General features: G+C 50.9%; 1 protein-coding gene across 5 annotated transcripts in view; it reads right to left on the bottom strand.

Moving 5' to 3' along the window:
* The window catches only part of LOC137436035 (uncharacterized), a 90,221-nt gene that overhangs the window by 17,272 nt on the left and 46,771 nt on the right, over positions 1–26,178 (bottom strand). For all 5 annotated transcript variants that reach the window (XM_078785783.1, XM_078785784.1, XM_078785770.1 and 2 more), the window contains exons 5-7: positions 22,878–23,192; positions 20,083–20,308; positions 19,758–19,939 (exon numbers count right to left, since the gene is read on the bottom strand). In XM_078785783.1, the coding sequence (XP_078641909.1) occupies positions 19,758–19,939; positions 20,083–20,308; positions 22,878–23,192 (723 nt within the window). The remainder of the gene's footprint in view (positions 1–19,757; positions 19,940–20,082; positions 20,309–22,877; positions 23,193–26,178) is intronic.

Raw genomic sequence — 26,178 nt, 5'->3', positions numbered from 1 at the left:
AGCTCCGGTTGGTTCAAAGCTGCGGTGGACTCCGGTGGAATGCTCACTCATCTGCTGCTGCTCACTCAACTCTCCTCTTTGACGCTTCTCCTAGGTGGGGGCGCCGCGTGACGGGTAATATACCGCCACACCCTGGAACGTTCACGAAACTGCCCGATCGTTCTCTCTCCGCCCTCTCAAGCCAAACCCCTCATCCTTGGTTGGGTGATCGGGGCTGGTTCACTCCTCCCTCTGATGACGAGGTGGGGCCACACCCTTCTTCCCCGAGTTGACCGCGTGTTCAATGGAGTGGCGAATGCAGTTGGCAATCCGAATGGCGATGGTGATGCCAATAACCCCATCCAAAGTTACTGGCATTTTGAAGATGCCATGGGGGGTCGGAGGGACGTATCTTATGTCATCTGATGCAATGCAGAGTCAACTAATGGGAAACAGAGCCTTAAACTACATAGAATAAGAAATAACTATTTAGAAGGGTATATGGTGGCCTACGTGCATGCGATGGATTAACTAAGGGGACGACCTATGATCTTTACACTTAAACGGAGGTATTTACAACGATCATGACACTACTTACAATTGACAGAGGGTGATATTTACAACAATTCCCAAATCCGCAACACTGCACCCTCATCCTCCAGGCACGTCCCGGGCCTATAAAACTTTACTTAGTGTGACACGTAGGTGTAGTTCCCTCTATAATTAACCTGACCCTGAGTGCGACAGTTTTAAAACACAAATAAGTATGTCCCCCTGCTGCATTGCACCCTATCTAACAGATTCACGCCCACAGGATAACCGAATTGCGGAATGGTTCTCAAACTATACATGTACGGTGGGGAGCATTATTTACAAGTGACGCTGATTGTATTTACAAAACGCAACCCAGGACCTGCGATTGTTCTTTTGGGGGGGAGACAGCCTGCGCTGCATCGACGCAGCAGCACCAAGAAAGAGCACCATAAAGCACCATAAAGCCCCATAAACGCACCAGTCGGTGCACAGTCACCACAGTTCATAATAAAAACAAACCCCTGCTGGTGGTCTTTTCTCTTCAGCTCCCTCTGCTGGCCATTGTTCTTCCAGATGTTGTCTTTCTTCTTTTGCTGCCTATTTGGTGGAAATAAAAAATGCACAAAACATGTCCGTTTTTATTTATGGCCCACAGGTGCCGACTATGAGTGGTTCATCTGTGGGCTGGGTGCCACCTCATCGGGTCCGCAAGCAAGATCTTGGGCCATCGTGGCCGGTTCCAGCAGAGGGGCCATGCCCAAACCCGTGGGGTACATGAGTGGTGCTCAGCCACAGACATGTGGTCCATAAGTGGTGCATCGATGCAGGCAGCTGGTTGCGGGGGTTCGGGCACACCGACGCGGCTCTTCGCACGCTCCCCTTAGTGCCCAGAGAGCACGATCCATGGGTCGGGGAAGGAAGACAGAGAGGGCAGGTTAGCGAGGGGTAAGGTCACAAGGGTACACATCAATAAAGGCAATGCAAGGTGAGGTGCGCCTGTAGACCGAGCGGAGAAAAGCTCGTCCCTATCGTACGTCACCCCACCCGTCACCTGTTCTACCCTTGCCCCTTACCCCCGTATTTACAACAATTTACAATTCGTCTCTACCGTCACGTCTGCCCGATATCTCCTCTAATACCAAATTCGTTTTCACTCCCTCTAACCAAATTTGCCAACCCCAATTCATCATCAATTCCTCATCAGGAGGAAGAGATGGAACATCAGCACAATGTCACACCCACGTCATGATGCGTCTCACAATCCAAACATTTGCACCAAAATAATAAAAACAACAAACCATGGCACGGTGTGGAGTTTTGTCACCTCAGGTGAGTGGATGTAGATGGTGCGAGAAGATTTCAATCCTAACTACTTCCTAAATGACATTAACACACTTTACACTACCCGGGGTCTTTCCCTGCCAATCCATTGGCCATCTTACTCTATGCGGTTTTAAGAACCAAATTCCCATTGACCAAACTGTGGTGCTTCCTCAATTTGGGGTCTCACTTCCCTGGTTCAACTCCCTGTGCCTTTGCACAATTTCCGGGCTGAGTCGTGTGGCTCTCCCAGCAGGTCTACCCACCTGCACACCTCCACCACTGCAGTTGCCTCTGAGCTTACCTGCTCCTTACCTAACCTATCTAACTGGGGAAGGCCCTCTGGCGCTCTCCCCACTCGGTGCCCTCTCTGGCACTGGGCTACCCGGGTCCGTCCTCCGGATCCTGATCTTTACACTTAAACGGAGGTATTTACAACGATCATGACACTACTTACAATTGACAGAGGGTGATATTTACAACAATTCCCAAATCCGCAACAATATATATATATATATATATATATATATATATATATATATATATATATATATATATATATATATATATATATATATATATATATATATATATATATATATTGTTACAGATCGCGGTTTAAGATGTTAGTTACCGAGCGGTTTGGTATTGCCGCGACCGTTACAGGATCCCTGACTCACCCGATTCACCCAGGACTTTGGCCGGATCGCACCACAGCTAGTCAATAGGGAAAAGACAAAGGCGACACGGATGTGAAGAAGAAGAAGCAGAAGACAAAAAGGTTGGAAATACCACTAAATTTATTCCTACTATTTACATGCTCAAAGTAACCAAGGAGAAGGAAAGATAATAAAATAATATACAGAAGGATTAGAGACACAGTGCAATTATTAACTTATACAGCTTAATTAACCCAGGACAGAACAAACAAAAGACACTGACTCACGCGGGGAATTGCAGGAATGGCAGGATGTGGATGGCTGGAGGGAGAGGGAGGTCCAAGGGGGTCCCGCAGCACAACCGGCGCGTTTAGCAGCCGCCGTTCAGGCCAGGCCCCACGCTGCTGTTTTGGCTGCTGTTTACGTCGCGTGCTTTGCCAGGCCTTGTCCCACTCGTCTGGTCCAAACCCTCAACTCTTTCTTCGTTCACTCACTCCTCACCACCGACTCCTCACCGCAACCAACTGACCACCGACTCCTCACCACCGACTCCTCACCGCAACCAACTGACCACCGACTCCTTACCACCGCAACCAACGCAACCACTGACCCTCCTCTGGCAACCGACTCAGACCAACTCCTTGTGACCAACTCAGAGTGCATCTCCGACCAACTCTTTGCGACCAACTCACTACTCACTTCCGTTTGCGCCTTTTATAGCGCCTCCAGCGATTACGCCGCCGGCGTTTTGGACACGCCCATCGGGGTGCTCACCTCGGCCCTGGTTGGTCGCGCGACCCTCGGGCTCCGCCCTGGATGACGACGGGCGGGCACGCCCCTCTTCCCCTCTATGACGAGGTGGAGACACGCCTTTCTTCCCCGACTCGAGCCTCGTGGTCAATGGCGGTTATTGGAGGGGAGGTAATATTGGCAATCGAGGCTCGGCAATGACGAGAGGGGATGTAATATGAAATGGAGATTTTGGGGATGGGAAGGAAAGGGAGATTTTGGGGATGGGAAGGAAAGGGGATCTATTCTCTTTCACTGGTGCAATGGAGTATTTCAATTAATGGAAGACACAGCCTTACACTAATACACATAATAAGGATATAACTGTCAAAAAAGATATATCGTGTCCTGCATGTATGTTTTATGGACTAACTACGGGAACGCCCTTTGACCTTTATACAACCACAAACGGAGGGAGGGGGGGTGATATTTTACAACAACCTTTTACAACAACATTTTACCACAACAATAAAATAAAAAAACATTCTCATATCCACAACAATATATATATATATATATATATATATATATATATATATATATATATATATATATATATATATATATATATATATATATATATATATATATATATATATATATATATATATATTGTTACAGGCGCGGTCTTTGATGGTGATTTACCGAGCGGTTTGGTATGACCACGTCTGCAACAGGTTACCCAATTATACCCGGACGTTGACTAATCAAGCTATGCTAGATCAATTAAGGGAAAGGACACAACGGCTGGGTTAAAATGACACGACACCAGGGATACGGTTCTCAAAGGCCTCCGGAGGAGGTTCTATTATTGCGGAAGGTCAGATTACAGGGGTCAGAGGTATAACATAGAAAGGTGGGCACTTAAACACACTCTTATATTAATAGCCCCGACAGACGACAGATAAACAGGACAACAACTGACTCACACGGGGTTTGATGGCAAGGAAAGCGGGTAGCGATGGCTCCAGGTGCACCTGGGCTCAGGGCAGAATCGACCCGGTTCGGTCCGGTCCAAAGATGCGGGGAGGTATATTCAGCGCTGGGAGGTGGCTGGTGGCGTCTTGTCAATTCCAGGCTGGGGGCGCATCTGACTCTCACTTCCGGTGAGTCGCTCGTATATCCGGCGGGGAGTGACACGCCCACGGCTCGTTAGCTCCGCCCCAGATGGCATCGGCCCGTTGCTTCTCATTGGGTGCGGGGGTTACTGGCTCCGCCCTTGACGAGGGGCCGACAGGGAGCCCCTTCGTGGTAACCCCGTCGAGCACCTGGCCAATGGCGGCTAACCAAGCCGGACTGAGGACGCCCACTCCCCGCGCCGTCACCGCGCCACCCCCCTCTGCTGTTGTAGTTGTTGTAGTTGGCGCTTCTTCATGGGGAAGAGATGCGGGGAGGTATGGGGAGGTCCTAAACTCACTACTGGTGCCATATAATCACATTCTGGTGCAACGAAGAGTCAGAACTAATGGAAACGAGTCCTTAACTGACATAGACTAAGAATAACTAGCAAGATGTCCGAAAGTTGTCTACGTGTGATGCGGTGGACCTGGGCACGACATTTAATGGGGGGATGAAGGGGAAGGTCGGCTCTACTGGGTGTCGTTTACAGACAATGGGACTAGGGAATGGGGTAAGGGAGAGTTGGGGAGTATTGTGGAAATAGGGGAATATTTACAAGCGGATACGGAGGCCAAATTCCATATCCGCAACATTGCACCCTTCTCTACCCTCGGGGCGTCCCGACCCGATAAAATTTTACCTAGTTTAGTGTGGCACTCAGATGTACTTCCCTCTACTATTAACTCTACCCTGAGTGCGACAGTTTTACAGATATTCACAAATGAGTAAATATGTCCCCCTGCGACGTTGCACCCTTCTCCTCACAGAAACACACCCACAGGATAACCGAATTGCGGAAAGAATTCGCAAACTAAACATACAGCCGGTAGGGAGCATTATTTACAAGACTACGCTGATATTTACACTACGATCCAGGACCTGTTTTTGGAGGAACACATGCAGATGTTATGCATAGAGAGAGCACGCATGCTAGCATCGATACACCAACCCACGAGTGCTCTGTGGCCTACGGCCTTTAATAATGTGCAGAGCACCCCTTCCAAGCACCAAAGCACCACCCCATCATGTACTGTCAGCACCATCCGGTGCACCACCATTGTTTGTTAAAATAAAAACGACAACCCCTAACCCTGCAGGTGTCTCTTTCTCTTCCTGTGGTGCACTTGGCCTTCTTGCCGCTTTCAAAAATAAAGAAAGGCGCCAACCGCGTCCATTTCTCTATTGTGGCCATCAGGGGGCCAACTGTTAGTGGTTCACCTTGTATGGCATAGGTGCCACGTTGACCCATAGGTCCATCCATGGGTGGTGCTTGGCCGCAAGAACTGCGGTCCATGGTGGGTGGCCACAAACATTGCGGTCCATATGGTGTATCGATCCCAGCAGCAAGCAGCGAAAGTGCAGGCCCACAACTGCGTCGCCAGCACCTCTCTCTCCTCTCTCTCTACCCCAAAGCCAGATCCTCGGAGGTGGGAGACAAAGAAAAAAGACAAGTGAGTAAGGTGGTAAGGGCGCAAAAGTGCACGCAACACAAGGTAATGCACACTAGGGGCACATGGGAACCAGGTGAGACAGGTACGTTCCTACCGTACGCTCCCCCCCCCCCCCCACCAGGTAACCTACATGGCCCCTCCCTTACCCCTTACTGTATCCACAAAACACAACACTACCCATAAACATCTACTTTACAACTCAACAAACATCCCTACTGTCTTCCCCGTTCCTCCCATAAACCAAATTCGTCTTCTCTCCCTCCTAACCAATCAAATTTGCCATTTTCAACTTCCATCAAAATTTGCCATCTCCAACTCGACATCATAATTTGCCATTACCAATTCATCATCAGTCCCTCCTAGGGAGGGAGAGATGGAATCACCCCAATGTCTCATCCACGTCGTGATGCGTCTCACAAATCCCCACAGCAATCCTCACTTCCTGCACACAGAACAAAGAAAACACAGGTGTGGAGTCATCATCACCACAGGTAAGTGGCTGCGTATGGTGCGACAGGTTCATCAATCCTAACTATCTCCTAAATGACTTTAACAACTTTACACTACCCGGGGTCTTTCTCCGGCCAACCCATTGGCCCTCTTACACTATGTGTTCTAAAAACCAATTCCCATTGGCCGACTGTGGTGCTTTTCAATTTGGGGTCTCACTCCCCCGATTCAACACTCGGTGCCCTCGCACAATTTCTGGGCTGTGACGTGTAGCTCTCCCAGCAGGTCTACCCACCTGCACACCTCCACCACTGTAGTTGCCTCCGAGCTTACCTGCTCCTTACCCTAACCTAACTACCTGGGGAAGGCCCTCTGGCGCTCTCCCCACTCGGTGCCCTCTCTGGCACTGGGCTACCCGGGTCCGTCCTCCGGATCCTCGGGCCCCATCCACAACTCTACTGGCTCCCAGAGCCCCCCTGCGGCCTCACCTGGCCGACATCCTCACAGTGGTGGAGTGCCCAACCAACTACACACACTAACAGGCTACACGCCCAGCCATTTCCACGACACTAATGCACCCATCCACAACACCAGTCTGCAACCGCACCACAGATGCCAATATCCAACCACAATTTACCTATACCCTCTACCTAACACTTACACTACCCGCCCCGGGTACTCGTGAAAGGGGTCCACTCTTCCCCCATTCACACCTTCGCACCATGCACACCACTCCGTACCACTTACTCCAACTCTTTCCACACACCTGTACCTGCACACCTGTGCTCTCACACCTGGTGCCACCTGCACCCTTCTCTCCCCAAGCGCATTCGCGCTGATCCACAACACTCACTACTCATACCCTGCTCCACACTGCTGCACTTCTCACACAGCATCATCTCATCTAACTCCTCCCCTCTGAAACTTGCGCTTCCCAGTCGTCCCTTTAAACTATTGCGCTCCCTCGTCATTATCATCCACACTAAACTACCTGCGTCCCCACTACAGGTATCAGTCACTAACTAACCTTAACGTTACCTAATGTCATCTTCGCTAGATCCCTACACACCATATCCTAACCCACCCGGGCTAGTTTTCACTGCCATCACCCCATAATCTATTGCGCATTTGCCCCCATTTGGGAAGGGTGGCAGGGATGCCACCCTTACCCACCGGGCCCATCGCTCACTACCAATTTTGCACATCAAATTTCAACAAATCAAAAATTTGCCAATCACTACCCATCATCTGCCAATCACTACTGCCAATCCTTTGCCAATCATCAAATTTTGCTTTTCTCTAATTTTGGGTCCAAACACTAACCTCATCACCCAGTCTACTCACTACTGCCTCTCGGTGCGCCAATTCCTGTCCAAAGCCCGGCTTCGTAAAGCCAAGCCATGAATGTGGGTTGTTTGGTGCCAGCGGCTGGATACGTCCCGCATTCGGTGCAGGGAAGGAGGTTTACCCGGGCCGAGATCCCACGCACCATCTCGGCGTGGTGCCATCCAATGTCCCGATCTCGACCTGCCGGAATGCCTCAACAAAAAGTGGTCGCCATGACGACTCTTTCTATCGGGCCGCCCGCTCCGCCTAGTGGAGCACGGACGCGGCCGTTCAAAGCGAGGCCCAGCACGCACCGAGGGCCCGATTCGGCTATAAGTCGTTCTAAACTCTACCCCGTCTAACGTCGATGCTTCACCTGCATGCTTACACCCCGCAGCCCGTTCCTTGCTCACACATCCAGCCGTCTCCATGCTCCTCGTACCTTTCCTTACACACCTAGGTACACTCCTTCCACTCACAGCCTTGGTCACACACCTGACCACCGAACACCTTGGCACACATTCGTTGGTAGCACACCTCACCAACACACCTCTTCGCACCCCCTCCTCGGTCACCTCCTCTGTGACACTTACCACACCGCGCTCCCATGTGCTCCCTCGCACACGCGCTACGACCGACTCACTCTCGCCAGCACCCTCACTCCTTGGCACGCACTTTTTCCTCACACACCCCAGAGTCGGACTTTCTCGCACACCTCCTTTTTCGCACACCAGACCTGTCGCACACTTCACCAACGGCCTCTCACGAACACCCGGGTCTATTTCGACCCCCAAGCTTATCAAATCACCTGGCGCATCATACGCACGACCATATTGGTCACCACTTACACCGGGTCCTCTTCCTCTTCGCTTCTCCTCCATCACCTGCGAATCCCTCATCCGGTTAATGAGCACATCATCACGATCCGAACACAGACTTCGGACCAATTCTTTTATCTCCTTTTTTATCTCTTTCTTATCCCCTCTCCGTCGCTTCTTAATTTCGCTCACCCCTTCTTCCACTTCTTCTAATTTCTGCTTCACCTCTTTTATTCCCCGGTACGTCTCCTCAATCTCGTCCTCTAAGGCTACCTTGACCGTTTCCATGTGCGTCCTCACCTGCCGGTCCTTCGTCTCCATTACCTCTATCACCTCGTCCAACCTCGTTGTCAGTCCCTCACGTACCATCTGACATTCCCTCTTCGTCGCTATCAAGTCCTCTTTTAGTTCCTTCTGTGTCGCCTTTAACCCTCCTATTACCGCTGTGTTCTTCTTTACCTGGTCCGTTAGTTCTTTTTGTCCCTCCGTCAGCTGTTCCACCTCCTGCGTCAGGTCCTCTATGCCCCCTTGTAACTTTACAGTCCCCTTTCTCACCTCCTTCTCCATGTGCTCCTTACAGTGCCTCACCTCCTCGCGCACTCCTCCGACCTCCTCACTCACCCCTCTTCTGATCTCCTCTCCCATCACTTGCATCTCCTGCCCAGATGCCACCCTCATCTGCTCCATTTCCTCCCTGTGAGCATCCAGTTTGGTTTCTACCCCCATTCTGACCCCCTCTATCTGCTGCCCCATTTGTTTAACTTCCCTTTCCGCTTGGTCCCTCATGTCCCTCAATTTGCCTTCCATTCTGTTTTCTAACCCCTCTAACCCATTTTTCACTCCCTCTATCTGATTCTCCTGGGCAGCCATTCTATTTTCTACCCCCGTTAACCCATTTTTCACTCCCTCTATCTGATTCTCCTGGGCAGCCATTCTATTTTCTACCCCCGTTAACCCCTCCTGTATTTCCCCTAATCTATTGTCTAATCCCTCTATTCTACTCCCTAACCCCCCGATCTGGGCCCCCATGTCCTCCCTCAATTTCTCGCTATTGGACCCCATCTTTTGTTCTAAACCCTCACCGGTACCCCTCGCTTCTTCCCTCATTACCCCCATTTGGCTCTCTAATCGCTCACTCTGAGCCCTCGCTTCGTCCCTCATTTGCTCACTATTCTGGGCCATAAGGGCCTTTATTTGTATTAAAAAAAGGTTCAAATCCACCAGGGGCGCTGCCACGGTCGCGGGCGCCGTGGCCAGCGAGGCGCCATTTTGCGCCCCCGCAATATCGGGCGCAACGACGCTAGTTCGTGCGTCTGCTACCCTCGCTGCTTCGCTCTCCTCGCGTCCCTCAATTTGGTCCTGGATCGACCCTGCCTCACTCTCTACCGGAACCCAGCCGACTTGGTCTGCCATAGCGCGACTTTCAAAATTCGGGTTTTTATTTTCGTAAAACAAAACCAAATTTCGCCGTTATAATTTCGAGCGCGTAAAAAAAACGCGCTCCGGGACCGATCCCACTCCTGACACCAATTGTTACAGGCGCGGTCTTTGATGGTGATTTACCGAGCGGTTTGGTATGACCACGTCTGCAACAGGTTACCCAATTATACCCGGACGTTGACTAATCGCGCTATGCTAGATCAATTAAGGGAAAGGACACAACGGCTGGGTTAAAATGACACGACACCAGGGATACGGTTCTCAAAGGCCTCCGGAGGAGGTTCTATTATTGCGGAAGGTCAGATTACAGGGGTCAGAGGTATAACATAGAAAGGTGGGCACTTAAACACACTCTTATATTAATAGCCCCGACAGACGACAGATAAACAGGACAACAACTGACTCACACGGGGTTTGATGGCAAGGAAAGCGGGTAGCGATGGCTCCAGGTGCACCTGGGCTCAGGGCAGAATCGACCCGGTTCGGTCCGGTCCAAAGATGCGGGGAGGTATATTCAGCGCTGGGAGGTGGCTGGTGGCGTCTTGTCAATTCCAGGCTGGGGGCGCATCTGACTCTCACTTCCGGTGAGTCGCTCGTATATCCGGCGGGGAGTGACACGCCCACGGCTCGTTAGCTCCGCCCCAGATGGCATCGGCCCGTTGCTTCTCATTGGGTGCGGGGGTTACTGGCTCCGCCCTTGACGAGGGGCCGACAGGGAGCCCCTTCGTGGTAACCCCGTCGAGCACCTGGCCAATGGCGGCTAACCAAGCCGGACTGAGGACGCCCACTCCCCGCGCCGTCACCGCGCCACCCCCCTCTGCTGTTGTAGTTGTTGTAGTTGGCGCTTCTTCATGGGGAAGAGATGCGGGGAGGTATGGGGAGGTCCTAAACTCACTACTGGTGCCATATAATCACATTCTGGTGCAACGAAGAGTCAGAACTAATGGAAACGAGTCCTTAACTGACATAGACTAAGAATAACTAGCAAGATGTCCGAAAGTTGTCTACGTGTGATGCGGTGGACCTGGGCACGACATTTAATGGGGGGATGAAGGGGAAGGTCGGCTCTACTGGGTGTCGTTTACAGACAATGGGACTAGGGAATGGGGTAAGGGAGAGTTGGGGAGTATTGTGGAAATAGGGGAATATTTACAAGCGGATACGGAGGCCAAATTCCATATCCGCAACAATATATATATATATATATATATATATATATATATATATATTGTATATATATATATATATATATATATATATATATATATATAATATTATATATATATATATATTGTTGGGGATTTGGGAATTGTGTGTGTAATTGGATGTAAATTTTCCCTTTTTTTGTATGCTGTAAATCCTGTAAATATCACCCTCCAAGTATCAAAGATCAAAGGTCGTCTGTAGTTAGGCCATCGTGCACACGTAGCAAATCTATGATTTCCCTCAATAGTTATGTCCTTATTCTATGTAGCTGTAGGCTCTGTTTTCCACTAGTTCATTACGTTGCATCAATTAAATAAGACAGGTCCCTCCGACGCCCCATGGCATCTTCCAATTGTCAGGTTTGCTGCAATTGACTCCTTTAGCCACTTTGCTGCATTTTCATCTCCTTTATCCACTTTGCTGCATTTCATCTCCCGTCCACTTTGCTGCATTTGACTCCATTACGCACGAGGTAACCTCGGAGAAGAAAGGCGTGTCTCCACCTCGTCATAGAGGGGAGGAGTGAGTCAGCGCCGCTCAACCAACCAAGAACAAGGGGTTGGACTTGGAGAGGGTGTGGAGAGAAACATAGAGGAGCTTCGCGAAGGTTCAAGGGAGGGGCATATATAACCCGCGGTGGCACGGCCCCCAAAAGAGAAATATACGTGCAACGATTGTGAGAGCAGCAGGTTGAAAGAGAGAGATACGTGCGACGATCGCGCAGGCAGGAGATTGAGTGAGAAAGATGCGTCAGACGATTTGGAGAGAAGGGGAGGACCAAAAGAGCCCGAGGCATGCAGCGACAACCAGCCCCTGCCGCGTGCAACGAGATACGTGTGCCGACGTCGCCATGCTCGCTCCCAGCCTGAAAAGGACCGGCTTGCTGTGCGCCCTGCCAAGCCTTCCAGCTTGTGGTTCGACCTTCTTCTCCCTCCAGCCAAACCAACCTGCAATTTCCCCATCGTGTGAGTCTGCCCGTTTGTCCGTCTTTCATGTTGTCTTGGGGTTTATAAGTAAGACTGTTTAATATAAGCGAATCATTGTACTATGTCTCCTGCTCCTTCCATTGCCTTGTAAATCGTATTTCTTTTCCTTTCTGCTTTAGTTGTGTGTAAATAGTAATAAATCCTGTTATTCCCTACTTTGTCTTTTTCTTCTTCATGCGCTTTCGGTCACTTTTGAGGTTTCCATCATTGCACACCTGTGGCACGATTTGGCCAACGTTTAGGATCGGGTTTAGTATTGCTAATGGATCGAACGTCGGGTTGCTAACACCGCTCGGCAATTATAACATCTAAAACCGGGGTTCGAGCGGTACTTGTCTCCCTAGTCTGCGGAGGGACGGATAAAGGTATTCGGGATAAACCCTGGACCCATAACCCTGATCCGTTCCATCCCGCGGGAGAGCGTTACAAGTACCAGGACCGGGGAGACGGCCAGCTTAACAGGACAAGGGGCTAATCACCCCTTGCTAACGGGAGAGCCGTCCCCCGTATCCGTAACAATATATATATACATACATACTAGCTTGGCTCGGCTCGCTGCGCTCGCCTCACCAAGCGTCGTTACTGAGGGCCGGGCTTGTTTTAGCTGAGGCTAATGACTGTACCTGAGTTGCTGTGTTGTCATGATTTACACCAATCATAATACAAACAATGATTTTGCACAAATGTATTTGTTGTGTTTGTGATATTACATTTTTATAGGCGATTTAGGTTGAATGTTTTTTTTTCAAGAAAGAACCCCTCAGCACATACATCGGGGAGGAGTATGTGCAGACTGGAAGTTTGGGACGATTACACCTCACCACCACATAATTCAAAACACCTGCAATTTTCAAATTGCAAATTTCAAAAACAATCAAAACACCAAAACACCAAGTAATTTAAAACACCTCACAGCCATAAAACACGTAATAAAACACCTCACCACCACGTCATTTAAAAACACCTCACCACCAAGTAATTCAAAACACCTCACCACCAAGTAATTGAAAACACCTCACCACCAAGTAATTGAAAACACCTCACCACCAAGTAATTTAAAAGACCTCACAGCCATAAAACACGTAGTAAAAACACCTCACCACCGCAAAATTAAAAACACCTCACCACCAAGTAATTCAAAACACCTCACCACCAAGTAATTGAAAACACCTCACCACCACGAAATTGAAAACACCTCACCACCACGAAATTATAAATACCTCACCACCACGTAATTCAAAACACCTCACCACCACATAATTCAAAACCACCACAACGTTATTAAAAACACTTCACAACCACGGAAACAAAAGTTTAAGTGAGACGTTAAGTGACAACACAGACACTGCCCAGATGTGTAGATATTAAAGCGCGGCGTTACGCGCGCTGCTTGTGAGCAAGGAGGAAGCGGACAAGCGGTAACATATAAACGTCTTTATTGTAAGACTACACTGTAACACTGTACCCCTCCGGGCTGGTCGCCCGGGGTATTTCATGAGGCCACGCCTACCCCTCGGGCGTGGCCACCGCCCACTTGGTGCGTGGAATGATGTCACCACGCCAGTGGGCTTTTGTGTCCGCCACACGCGCCCCCCCAGAATTCCCGCGCACCTGGAGGGCCAGTTTGCGGGGCAGACGAATGACCCGGCCGAAGCGCCCCCTGGCGATCGGCAGCGTCCGGGGTGCAGGGATGCCAGGTGGGATGCCCCTGGCTGCTCCTGGGATGGGTGCAGGACCGGGGGGCGGCGTGGCGGCGGGGCTGGGCGGTGCCGGGGGTCCGCCCGCAGGAGGGCGGCCCCGACGTGGGGGTCGGGCCACTGGCGGTGGATGGTCCACATCGAGGTGGGCCGGCTTGAGGCGGTCTACCGAAACGCGGTCAGGAGTACCGCCGATGTCCAGGGTGAAGTGCTTCGCCCCGGTCTCCAGCACGCGGAAAGGCCCGTCGGACGGGGGCCGCAGTGGTGTCCGATGGGCATCGTGGCGGACGAAGACGTACTCCGCCGTGCGAAGCTCCGGGGCGACGTGCGTCGGTGGGTGCCCGTGGCATGCCGTTGGCACCGGGGCGAACCTCTGGGCGGTCTCTTGCAGAGCGGAGCGCTGCTGTGCCGCGGACCATGGTGCCGTGGAGTCGGGGAGGAACTCGCCCGGCACCCGCAGCGGTTGCCCGAAGACCAACTCCGCCGCGGATGCGCGCAGGTCCTCCTTGGGCGCCGTCCGGAGGCCCAGCAGGACCCAGGGGAGCCTGTCGACCCAGCCGCCGTCGCGGAGGGTGGCCCGGAGCGCGGCCTTCAATGAGCGGTGAAATCGCTCACACAGGCCGTTAGCCTGGGGGTGGTAGGCCGTGGTTCGGTGCAGCCGGACCCCGAGCCGCTGCGCAACCGCCCCCCAGAGCTCCGAGGTGAACTGGGGGCCGCGGTCGGATGAGATGTCTGAGGGGGCGCCGAACCGGGCGACCCAGGTGGCGATGAAAGCCTGCGCGACATCGGCCGCCGTTGTCGACGCCAAGGGCACGGCCTCCGGCCACCGGGTGGTGCGGTCCACCATGGTGAGGACGTGGGTGAAACCCCGCGAGGGGGGCAGAGGTCCCACCAGGTCCACATGGACGTGGTCAAACCGGCGTTCCGGCACCGTGAACGGGGCCAACGGGGCCTGGGTGTGCCGGTGCACCTTGGCGCGCTGGCACGCGAGGCATGTCCTGGCCCAGCCGCGGACGGCCTTCCGGAGGCCATGCCAGACGAACTTGTCGGCGATCAGCCTTTGGGAGGCCCTCGCGCCCGGGTGGGACAGGCCGTGGATGGCGTCAAACACCTGGCGCTGCCAGCCCGCGGGCACAATGGGGCGAGGACGCCCGAGGGAGACGTCGCACAAGAGGGCCGCGCCCGCGCCGTCGAACGGCACCTCGGTGACGCGGAGGCCCGTGACGGCGGTCCGCAAGGCCTGGACGTCGGGGTCAGCGGCCTGGTCCGCTGCCATCCGGGCATAGTCGATGCCGAGGTGGACTGCGTGGGCGACGGCCCGGGAAAGGCAATCCGCCACCGGGTTGTCCTTCCCCGCGACGTGCTGGATGTCCGTCGTGTACTCGGACACGGCCGAGAGGTGACGCTGCTGCCGGGCCGACCACGGCTCGGTGACCTTGCCCATCGCGAAGATCAGCGGCTTGTGGTCGACGAAGGCAGTGAACGCCCGGCCCTCGAGCAGATGGCGGAAGTGCCTGACCGCCAAGTGAAGTCCGAGCAACTCGCGGTCGAAGGTACTGTAACGGCGTTCGGGCGGGCGAAGCTGCCGGCTAAAGAACGCCAGCGGTTGCCAAGCTCCACGCACCCATTGCTCGTGCACCGCGCCCACCGCGTAGTCCGAGGCATCGGTGGTGAGGGCGATCGGTGCATCGGGCGCCGGGTGCGCGAGCATGGTGGCGTTAGCCAAGGCGAGCTTCGCGCCCGTGAACGCCGTGTCCATCTGCTCGGTCCAGGTAACGTCGCCTTTGCCCGGCTTACCTCGGAGAGCTTCGTGCAGGGGGCGCAGGAGCTGGGCGATACGGGGCAGGAACCGATGGTAAAAGTTCACCATGCCCAGGAACTCCTGCAGCCCTCTGATCGTGCGGGGGCGCGGAAACCCCTTCACCGCCTCCACCTTGGCCGGCAGGGGGACGGCTCCGTGCCTGGTGACACGGTGCCCCAGAAAATCGATTGTGGCGGCGCCGAACCGGCACTTTGCGGGGTTCACAATCAGGCCATGCTGGCCCAGGCGTTCGAAGAGCGTGCGGAGGTGGCGTAGGTGCTCTTCGCGGGACGCGCTGGCGACGAGGATATCGTCCAGGTAGACGTAGACAAAATCCAAGTCGCGCAGGACGCTGTCCATCAGTCGCTGGAACGCCTGAGCCGCATTCTTCAGACCGAAGGGCATGCGCAGGAACTCGCAGAGTCCGAATGGCGTGATGACCGCCGTCTTCGGGACGTCCTCCGGCCTGACGGGGACCTGATGGTAGCCGCGTATGAGGTCCACCTTCGAGAAGAAGGACCTGCCCGCCAAACGGGCGGAAAAGTCCTGAATGTGGGGGACGGGGTAGCGGTCGGGAGTCGTGGCGTCATTGAGACGGCGATAGTCCCCGCACGGTCGCCATCCCCCGCCGGGCTTCGGCACGATGTGCAGCGGCGACGCCCAAGCGCTCTCTGAGCGCCGAACGATGCCGAGTCGCTCCAGGGTAGCGAACTCCGCTTTTGCCACCGCCAGCTTCGTCGGCTCGAGGCGGCGTGCCCGGGCGTAGACCGGTGGCCCGACGGTGGGGATGTGATGGGCCACCCCGTGCTTGACGGCCCCCGCCGAGAAGGTGGGCCGCGTGAGGGCCGGGAAGCCGGCGAGGAGGCGGGTGAATGCGTCCGCTGCCGGAAGCGTACAGACCAACGTGGCCGGAACCGAATTGTTCGGCAAGCCGCTTGGCAAGCCGCTCGTTGAGCTGGGCAACGCACATGCGAGCGAGCTGAACGTCTCGGCCTGGACAAGCCGTCTGCGCTTGACGTCGACCAGGAGCCCATTAGCGCACAGGAAGTCCGCGCCAAGCAGTGCCATGGGCACGTCGGCGGTGACGAACGTCCATCGGAAAACCTGCCCTCCAAACCGCAGAGAGAGGCAGCGTTTTCCGTACGTACGGATGGGCGTCCCGTTCGCGGCAAGCAGCGCGGGGCCCCCACCCGCGGCGTGCTTGTCTGACGTGCCGGCGGGAATGACACTCACCTGTGCTCCCGTGTCGCACAGGTAATGGCGCCCGGAGAAGGTGTCCGTTATGAACAGCAGGCTGCTCGAACGGCCGGCGCTCATCGCCACAATTGAGCGCCGGCCCGGGCGTTTCCCGACCCGTTGAAGGAGCACGGCGGATGACACCGCCGAGCTTCGTGGCCGAACTTGGCGTGGAACCAGCACCAGGTGGTGGAGCTGGAGGAGCGCGGCTGGCTCCGCCAGGCCGGTGGAGTCGACGGGTTTCCCCGCGGTGGCGGTTTTCGCCGTGGCGGTGGGCGGGGCGTGGCGGCGTTCACGAGGTGCGTATCAGCATGCTGCTGAAACTCAGCGTGCTGTAGAAGATGATGCTGTGGAACAGCAGCGTCGAAGGCCGTGACGGCCACGCCAACGCTCGCCCGCGTGTCCGAAGCGGCGAAGTACTTGTCCGCCTCGGCCGCCAATGCTCGGGGTTCCGTTAGCCCGGTCCCGGCCAACGCGAGGCGAACCTGCGCTGGAAGTTGGCGACGGAAAAGCGCCCGGAATAGCGAACCGGGGGCTTCGTCGCCCAACAGTGACAGCATATGGTCCATTCGGACCGACGGGCGCGTCTCACCGAGCTCGGGGAGATCCAGGAGGCGGTTGGCCCGTGCGTCGTCCGTGAGGCTGAACGTGGCTAGGAGTAGCCGCTTGAGTGCCTCGTACTTGTGGCCGTCCGGTGGGTGGCGAAGGACGGACACAACTCGAGCGGCCGTGCCGGGCCCGAGGGAGGCGACGACGTGGCAGTAGCGCGTGTCATCGCCGGTGAGGTGCCGAAGCTGAAATTGGGCTTCGGCCTGGACGAACCAGACTTCGGCCTGAGCCTCCCAAAATTCCGGAAGTTTGACGAAGGCGGCCATGGCGGTGGCGTCGCGTGTGGAAGGATCGCTCCGGCAGATCCAACGTCGAGGGTCACCAGTAAAGCGCGGCGTTACGCGCGCTGCTTGTGAGCAAGGAGGAAGCGGACAAGCGGTAACATATAAACGTCTTTATTGTAAGACTACACTGTAACACTGTACCCCTCCGGGCTGGTCGCCCGGGGTATATCATGAGGCCACGCCTACCCCTCGGGCGTGGCCACCGCCCACTTGGTGCGTGGAATGATGTCACCACGCCAGTGGGCTTTTGTGTCCGCCACAATATATAGATAAATGACTGTACCCGAGTTGCCGTTTTGTCATGGTCTAAACCAATCATAATTCAAACAATTATTTTGCACAAATGTATTTGTAATATACGTGATATCACATTTTATAAACAATTGAAGTTGAAAATTTTTTTTTTCCCCAAAAAAGAATATGGGAAATTTTTCCAAAAAATACCCTTAGGACATACTGATGGGAGAGATATGTGCATACCAGAAGTTTGGTACGATCTCACAAAAGTTTGAGAAAGCAGTTCAGTGACAAGACAACACAAGACAACACAGACACTGCACAGATATATATACATATACATACACTACATGACCAAAAGTATGAGGACACCCAAACATCGAACATCTCATTCCAAAATCTTGGGCATTAATATGGAGTCGGTCCAATCCCCCCCTCCCCCACCCCACCCTATGCTGCCACAACAGCTTCCACTCTTCTGGGAAGGCTTTCCACGAGATGTTGGAACATTGCTGCCAGGATTTGCTTCCATGCAGCCATAAGAGCATTGGTGAGGTCGGGCGCTGATGTTGGGTGATTAGGCCTGGCTCGCGCAGTCGGCATTCTAATTCATCCCAAAGGTGTTCGATGGGGTTGACGTCAGGGCTCTGTGCATGCCAGTCAAGTTCTTCCACACCGATCTCAACAAACCATTTCTGTATGGACTTCGCTTTGTGCACGGGGGCATTGTCATGATGAAACAGGAAAGGACCTTCCCCAAACTGTTACCACAAAGTTGGAAGCACACAATCGTCTCAAATGTCATTGTATGCTGTAGCGTTAAGATTTCTCTTCACTGGAACTAAGGGGCCTAGCCCGAACCATGAAAAACAGCTCCAGACCATTATTCTTCCTCCACCAAACTTTAGAGTTGGTACTATGCATTTGGGCAGGTGGCGTTCTCCTGGCATCCGTCAAACCCAGATTCGTCCGTCGGACTGCCAGATGGTGAAGCGTGATTCAAGTCATTCCACAAAGCTGACAATAGGTGTGTCTACTCTCTAGAGCACCAGAATACAACATCTGGCCAATCTCAAATATGAACTTTAAAATTTGGCACCTTGTCAAGACTTGCAACGTCAGCCCTCTCCGTGCTTGGTCTTCTCTCAGGTATCTGGAGGACACGTGGTCCAGCAGCAACCCCCTCATAGTGAAACTGCCTAAATCCAAAACCACTGCTCACCTCCACTCATTTATACCTCGTTTTTCCCACCTGTGGAAAAACCTAGCATACTCTCTCCAACCTCCATCTCCCCTTCAGGTCTTCAAGACAACGGTTCACTACCATCGCAAGTCATCCGCCATCCAAAATCTTAATTTTTTTTCAACACCTGTTAAACCAATTCCCCCCCCCCCCCCCCACTACCACCCTCCCCGCCTCACACCCCTGCCCCTTCCAAAAAAATTGCTTACGTATTTATCTTGTCCACCATTTTGCATTATTCCTGATCTGTCATTGTTACCTGCATTCGTTTTTTGTCTGTCTATGTCTATTTTCTCCCTCTGCCATGCTGTTGGCGTTTCCCCTTTCTCCTGCTGTTCCCTTTGTTACGTTGTGTCCTGATTTGTTCTGTGTCATAGCTCTTCCACGAGCCTAGATCATGTAGTAACCACCCGTCACCCTCCCCCCAATCCCCATTCAAACAATGCACCCACATTCATGGATCTAAATAGTTTCTTAAAATGTTGGAGTCTGACTGTATATCTACACCTTCCCAAAACCAAACAAAAACACAACAATAATTGGCCAATTATATAGTAATCAACCTACACGTACCAGAGTGGACGCGAAGGTGGTTTTGTAGGTTTCCAGCAGTACTAAATCCCTTGCAGCAGGTTTCCATTGGGCAGACGAAAGGTTTTTCTCTCGTGTGTGTCCGCATGTGCACCTGTAGGCTCTGTGGAACATAAAAAGCTTTTCCACAGCCCTCTTCATTGCAGCGAAAGGCACGTTCGTTTCTGTAAAAGAAAATTTAAAAAGAAGGCTGGAATGTGGGTCATCCAATGCAACAGCCATACATGCTGCACCCCAACCACTCTCACTGTCCTTCCTTTTTAGCTTTAGAGAGCCAAGAGAGTACACAGCTCAAGGAAGAGCTCACCGGTGTGTTTTCAAATGATATTTGAGATGAGGAGACCAGGAAAAGTGGCGGCTACAGCCAGCATGTGGGCAATGGAAGATGCGGCGTGCACTTTGACTTTTCACATTTGAAGCTCTCGATAAACTTCTGACACGACAACTGCCGGAGTAATCAAAAACTGCCGCTTCTGATGGCTCTTTAGTCTGTGTCAGACCATGCGTTCCCACTGGCTCAATGGGACATTGTTCTGACAAACAATGGTATAAAAGAGGAAATTTGACATTAGATCAAATATAATGTTTTTTAAATAAATAAATAAATCGCACCCATGTCCGAAGGAAGCGGTTTAGTTTGGCATTTTTAATATGAAATAGGCAAGGCCTAGAGATGAATGAAACCCTTTAGAACCCTTTAGAATTACACATGGTGGGTTAGAAAGGTTCTTCATTTTTAATGGACATAGCCAAATAATGAAGCGGCTTCACCGCTCAACATTGGGAAAAGGTGGAAGAACTGGGAAGTGGCCGTGTGCTGTGTGCAGGAAGGGTGTCGGAGTGAATTCCATTCAATGTACAATGTGCGCTGAGTGGGTTCATCAAAAATGTAGTGGTTTGAGAGGGTCATTAAACCAGTGTGGCAGCTACATTCAAGTGTAAGGTGTGCACAGAGGGAGCTGCAGATGGAGGAAATGCTGAGTTGGATCTTGGAGACGGCGTGAAGCTGGAAGGTGTAAAAACATTTTGTTACCGAGGAGACATGCTGAATGGAGAAGGTGGATCAGACTTGGCAACGGTTGCTAGAGTGAGATGTGCATGGAAGAAGCTTCGGGAACTGAGTGGCGTGCTGACGAGGAGGGGAGTGTCATTGAAGCTGAAGGGATATGGTGTATGCTGCATGTGTGAGAAGTGTTATGATTTATGGGAGCGAGACATGGGTAATGAACGTAGAGTAGCAACGAAGGCTGGAAAGGGTGTAAATGCGAATGGTTCGGTGGATGTGTGGAGTATCGTTGAGAGAGGAAGACAAATGATGAATTGTGAAAGATGATGGGAATAGAGCCTGTGATGGATGCTGTGAAGAGAAACAGTTTGAGATGGTTTGGTCATGTGTTGAGGAAGGATGAAAGTGACTGGTTGAGAAGAGTGATGGAAATGAATGTAGAAGGAAGTAGAGGACGGGGAAGACCGAGAAAGACTTGGCTAAAGATGGTCGAAGAAGAAATGCGGGCAAGGGGGTTAACAAGGGGAGATGCAGAAAATAGGGCAAACTGGAGAAGTTTGTCATGGGGACCGCAAGGCTAACCCCCGCTCTTGTCGGGAAAATGGCCTTAAAATGCCTGTTGTGTTGTTGTTGTCTTCACCGCTCAACATTGGGAAAAGGTCGTGGGGGGACCTTTACTTTCATGGGATACAAGGATGTATCAACATAATTTTACAAATACAGTAAAGTCTCAGAGAGCTGTGCCAATTAAAGAACAGAAAAACTTAAACAAAATCAGTTGTCATGTAATATGAGAACAATATTATTATACTAAGCAAACATCACACCTCAGCCCATGCTTGTTGTAATTCTGCTGAGCACTTTGGACAATCACACACTCGTTTCTTAACTGTTTCTCAAAATTAAAAAAAATCATTCATTGAACAGCAATGACTATTCCTAAAGCATGGCGTTGACATGAAAGAATGTTTAAATTGCATTCATGATGCAAAACCCAACACTTAACTTCACAAAACTTGAAATAGTAGTGTACCTTAAGCAAGAACCTTCGCAAACTTAGCAAGAAAGGCAATTTTTTTTGATTGAGATGACAAATGCCCAGATTAATCAGCGAGTCTCAGTTTGTTGGAGAGGTTTTGGTCATTTTGGCCCACAATCTCTCCAAATGGTGGGTCCACATCATTGAAACATTACTTGTCCACATGCACTTGTGTCTACACTTGTGAATTTAGTAATTTTTTGTCTAACATTCCAACTTTGTTAATTTTTCAGATTAGCGTTGTAAACATGGCTGACAGGTAGTAGGTCTTACGAGTTCACTACTGATGAACATAAAGGTGTAGTCGAGTTGATTTCAATACAAAGATGAAAATGTGCCTGACGTGCTTTGCAGATCCTCCAAAAACCGAAAATAACACCTCTGAAGTCAGACAAAAAGAAGAGTGAGCGAGCACGCACGCACGCACACACACACACACACACACACACACACACACACACACACACACACACACACACACACACACACACACACACACACACACACACACACACACACACACACACACACACACACACACACACACACACACACACACACACACACAATTTGTTCATGTTGCCGGCGACAGCTAGCCTATTCTTTGCGAAAGACACCATTGGAACTTCAACGTCCACCAACAAATAATGGCAGACTTTCTTTTGGCAGAAATAATGGCAGAAATGGCCCATTTAACATCCATCCGAGGGAAGGCACACACATTGATGAATCACCCTACCTGTGAAACACTACAATGAGAGTTTATAGCTGGGTTGGGATTAGAACCCAAGCTTGACAGCTTAGGGGTGAGAGTGGGCTTGGTGGTGGTGTTTGTATAACCGTGAACCCAATTGTGTGGGTTCTCTTCCTATAGTTGCTCACAATTGTGAGAGATTGTGGAGTTAGATTGGAGAGGATATGGGCACAACATGGTCTATGTGCCATTATAAATGCCACTATGGTACCCCAACAATCTTTGCAACGATATGGAAAGTCAACCATCTCTGGTTCCTTTCACGTTCTTGGGTCAAATTGTAAAAAAAAACAGCAAATCCACCTGGATTTAGAACAGCAGTCAGCAGCACATGCTCGGTACCACTGGGAGAGTGGATTTCAGCTTGCGATGTTCCAGGTACCCCAATGCGATGTTCCAGCTCAACACAAGTGGTGACCAGCAGGCTATCCTGCGCCAATTTCTGGACACGCTCGAACCACGAAGAATCCACTCTTGTCTCATCCTCTGGTTTTGCGTCACTCGCATACTTCTTCCCTGGATAATCTTTCTTCCTGATCACAACCACGTGATCCTTCACTCCCTCACAATCTCTGGCGTCATGCTTGGACCACACTGCATCATCTTGTTGGCGTTTTCCTGTTCAAAGTACCAAAGAGAACCACCAGTTATTATGGAAACACATGTTTGTTGTCAACCTTTTGAGTATTATGACTTAATTCAGACCTGCTGCCTACCCCCATTTAAATACGAGATTGTAATTCTGTGCTATATTATATATTTTATGCAAGATTTCTTTCCAATAAATATTGCAAGATTTTTTTGAATATCAGTCTGAGGTGAACACAAAGGGCTAAATAAATTTTTAAAATTAAACTAAAAACTTATCTGAAAATGCAAAGCCCATCTACATCTGCTTTGTGTTCAGACTTCTTCCGCATGCTAAACATGACAAAAACAGCTAAAAAAGAAATACAAAAAAAAACTAGAACAGCATTCAGTAGAGACCACACCTCCTCCTGGTTGGCCATATCACTCAATGGTAAAGAATAACTTAAAAAATTATACGAGCTGGATCCGGATCTGGATCTTTACCAAAATTGAATCGATTCTTCCCGGTCACACACACAACCTGTCCAACAAGTTTCATCCAAATCCATCCGATAACTTTTTGAGATATCCTGCTATGTATCGTTTTTGGCCCAATCTCCAAATGGTGAAGAATCACTTAAAATATTTAATAATTCTCATATCCAAAACCACATTCAGACCTTCACCACAATCGAATCGAATAGTCCTTATCAGACACCAAACCGGTCCACCAAGTTTAGTCCAAATCCGTCCACAACCTTTTGAGATATCCTGCTATGTATCGTTTTTGGCCCTATCACCCAATGGTGAAGAATCACTTAAAAATTATAGTAGCTGGATCCGAATCCGGATCTTCACGAAAATCTAATAATTTCGTCCTCGTCACATATAGTAAGGGCATTTTATGAGATATTTCACAAATCTGTTAACTAAATTGTTACCAAAAAATTTCTTCACCAATATGTTTGTAAAGGTGTGTAATAACATGTGTTAAAATGTTGAAGGTCAACTCCCGTGGGAAACCCAGAAAAAAAGCTGTTGAATTCGGGTACCGAAAAATTATTTTCGAGAATTTTTTTTTTTTTTTAATCGGCCCTTAAGTAACTTATGAGGGATCAAATAAGGGTTTTTCATGATTCTGAGTCGATTGTTAACATTTATATTTCACCACAGACACTCCTTTGTGGAAAAATAATTTCTAAATATATCTCATTTTCTACTTTGCAGGACATGGAGTCTAGCAATATGGATGAAGACGTTACTCCACCTGTGCATCATTAGCATCAGCCGTGCGCCCTTGGCATACTGATGATGGCCTGCAGCGGCAAAGATGTGAAGCATCTTGGTAACAATGCAGGACAGATGCCCATTGTGGTCTGCAAGTCGCTCGGTTCTGATAAAGACCTTGATCACATCTACCATGTGGTGGTACTCCACCCAGAGTGCAGGTGTTCTTCCTCCTTTTGCGAGTCGTTTGAAGGTTTCTTCAAACCTTTGCTCAAACACTGGCACTACTGGGTCTGAGTGTCTGGCTCCCATCTTCCCATCAGCCACCTTCTCCATGAAGGTCTTCATGTCACCATGCTCCTCCTCAGTGAAGGCAAGTTTCATGATGTGTTGATAGATGGCTGCATCGATGAGGAGGTGAACACGGATTGCCTTGTCAAAACATCCTCCATCCATGATGTGGTTGGCTGTCGTACTTCCAGGATAGATCAACTGGATCACATCTAGTAGTCCAGAATCTTCCATGATGTTACCCATTGATCCAAGATAAGACTTCAGCAGGTGAAAACCACCCAACCTTGGAATGACGGGTAGATTTGCCTGCTTTATTATATTCACAGCCTTCAGCCAAATCGGAAGATCAAAGGTCACTATAGCGACCCCAGGGCGCCGTATGCACTCTTTCAGAGTGGTGAAGATGGTGTTGAGGTCATTAGGGTCTCCTTCAATAACTGGGAGGAACTCGATCTGTGTGCTCTGCTTTGCATCATTAGCATGGATTCTCTTCATCCAGCCATTCCAGTTGGAGTGTGGGAACTCAGGATCGTTGGCTTTGATCACCCACCCCGCTGCCCAGAGTGTGTCACCTGGAGTGAGGAGTGGCTGATCATGAGCCAGGGAGGAGGAAAGTTCAGCGAGGGGGAGAAACATGATCGCGTTCGTTCCTATCTGTTTCCTGTTCGTAAATGGAATAATCTTTACTTCAGTTCCTCTCAGGATCTTAGCTTTGTCGAGTGCCTTCAACTTCACCCGGGGGAAAGCTGCTGTTGTCTGTGGATCTGGCAAAGGTGGTGCCGGAGAGGTGACTTCGATCCAACCCATTGAGTGAAAGGGAGTGTTTCCATGAATAGAGACAATGTTTAAATCTGTATTGTCTCCAACAAACTGAGTGACTGCATTGTTTGTTTCCCCAACCTCCATAAAGACCACCTGATCATTACTTGACAATTCACTTTCACTGGCTGGCACTTTGGCTGTCATCACTGATTGATCCTCAAGCGCAGCATCAACCGCAACCTCATCATTGATCTGTTCATCGGTTTCCTCCACAATGGTGTCAAGAGTGCCAAAAGTATCTGGAACATCATCTCCACTCCTACTATTAAGGAAGCAGTATTTGTAGTTTTGTGTCTCCGTGTAAGACTCAGTGTATCCCAGCCGGTGGAACTTGTTGAGCATCCATTTTGACCCAAATCTATGATCAAGTTGTATGGCAAGCCCCATTTGGTGTGGCAATACTCCAGACCGAGGTCGACAGGCCTTAATAAAATTCTGCCCCCAAACGGCAACTCTTTCGTCTGTCTTGACAATCGGTCTCAAGAACATCTGAAGGCATGCAGGAACAAGTGTCAGCTGACTATCGATGTCAGTCATACTGTGTGTGGTGGGGTATGACTTTGGACCTAAATCAATCAAGGCAATATCATTGGATATGAACTTGAGTGCCGTCTTTATGATCTGAGTCTTCTCATCTCCATGGTCAAGATTAGCATGATGCTCTCGCAGAATATTGTCGGTGCCATCTTTG

This window comes from Myxine glutinosa, chromosome 1 (genome assembly GCF_964187855.1).
Source record: "Myxine glutinosa chromosome 1, kmMyxGlut1.1, whole genome shotgun sequence".
In the NCBI taxonomy this organism is placed as follows: domain Eukaryota; kingdom Metazoa; phylum Chordata; class Myxini; order Myxiniformes; family Myxinidae; genus Myxine; species Myxine glutinosa.
This window is presented reverse-complemented; position numbering and strand designations above follow the sequence as displayed.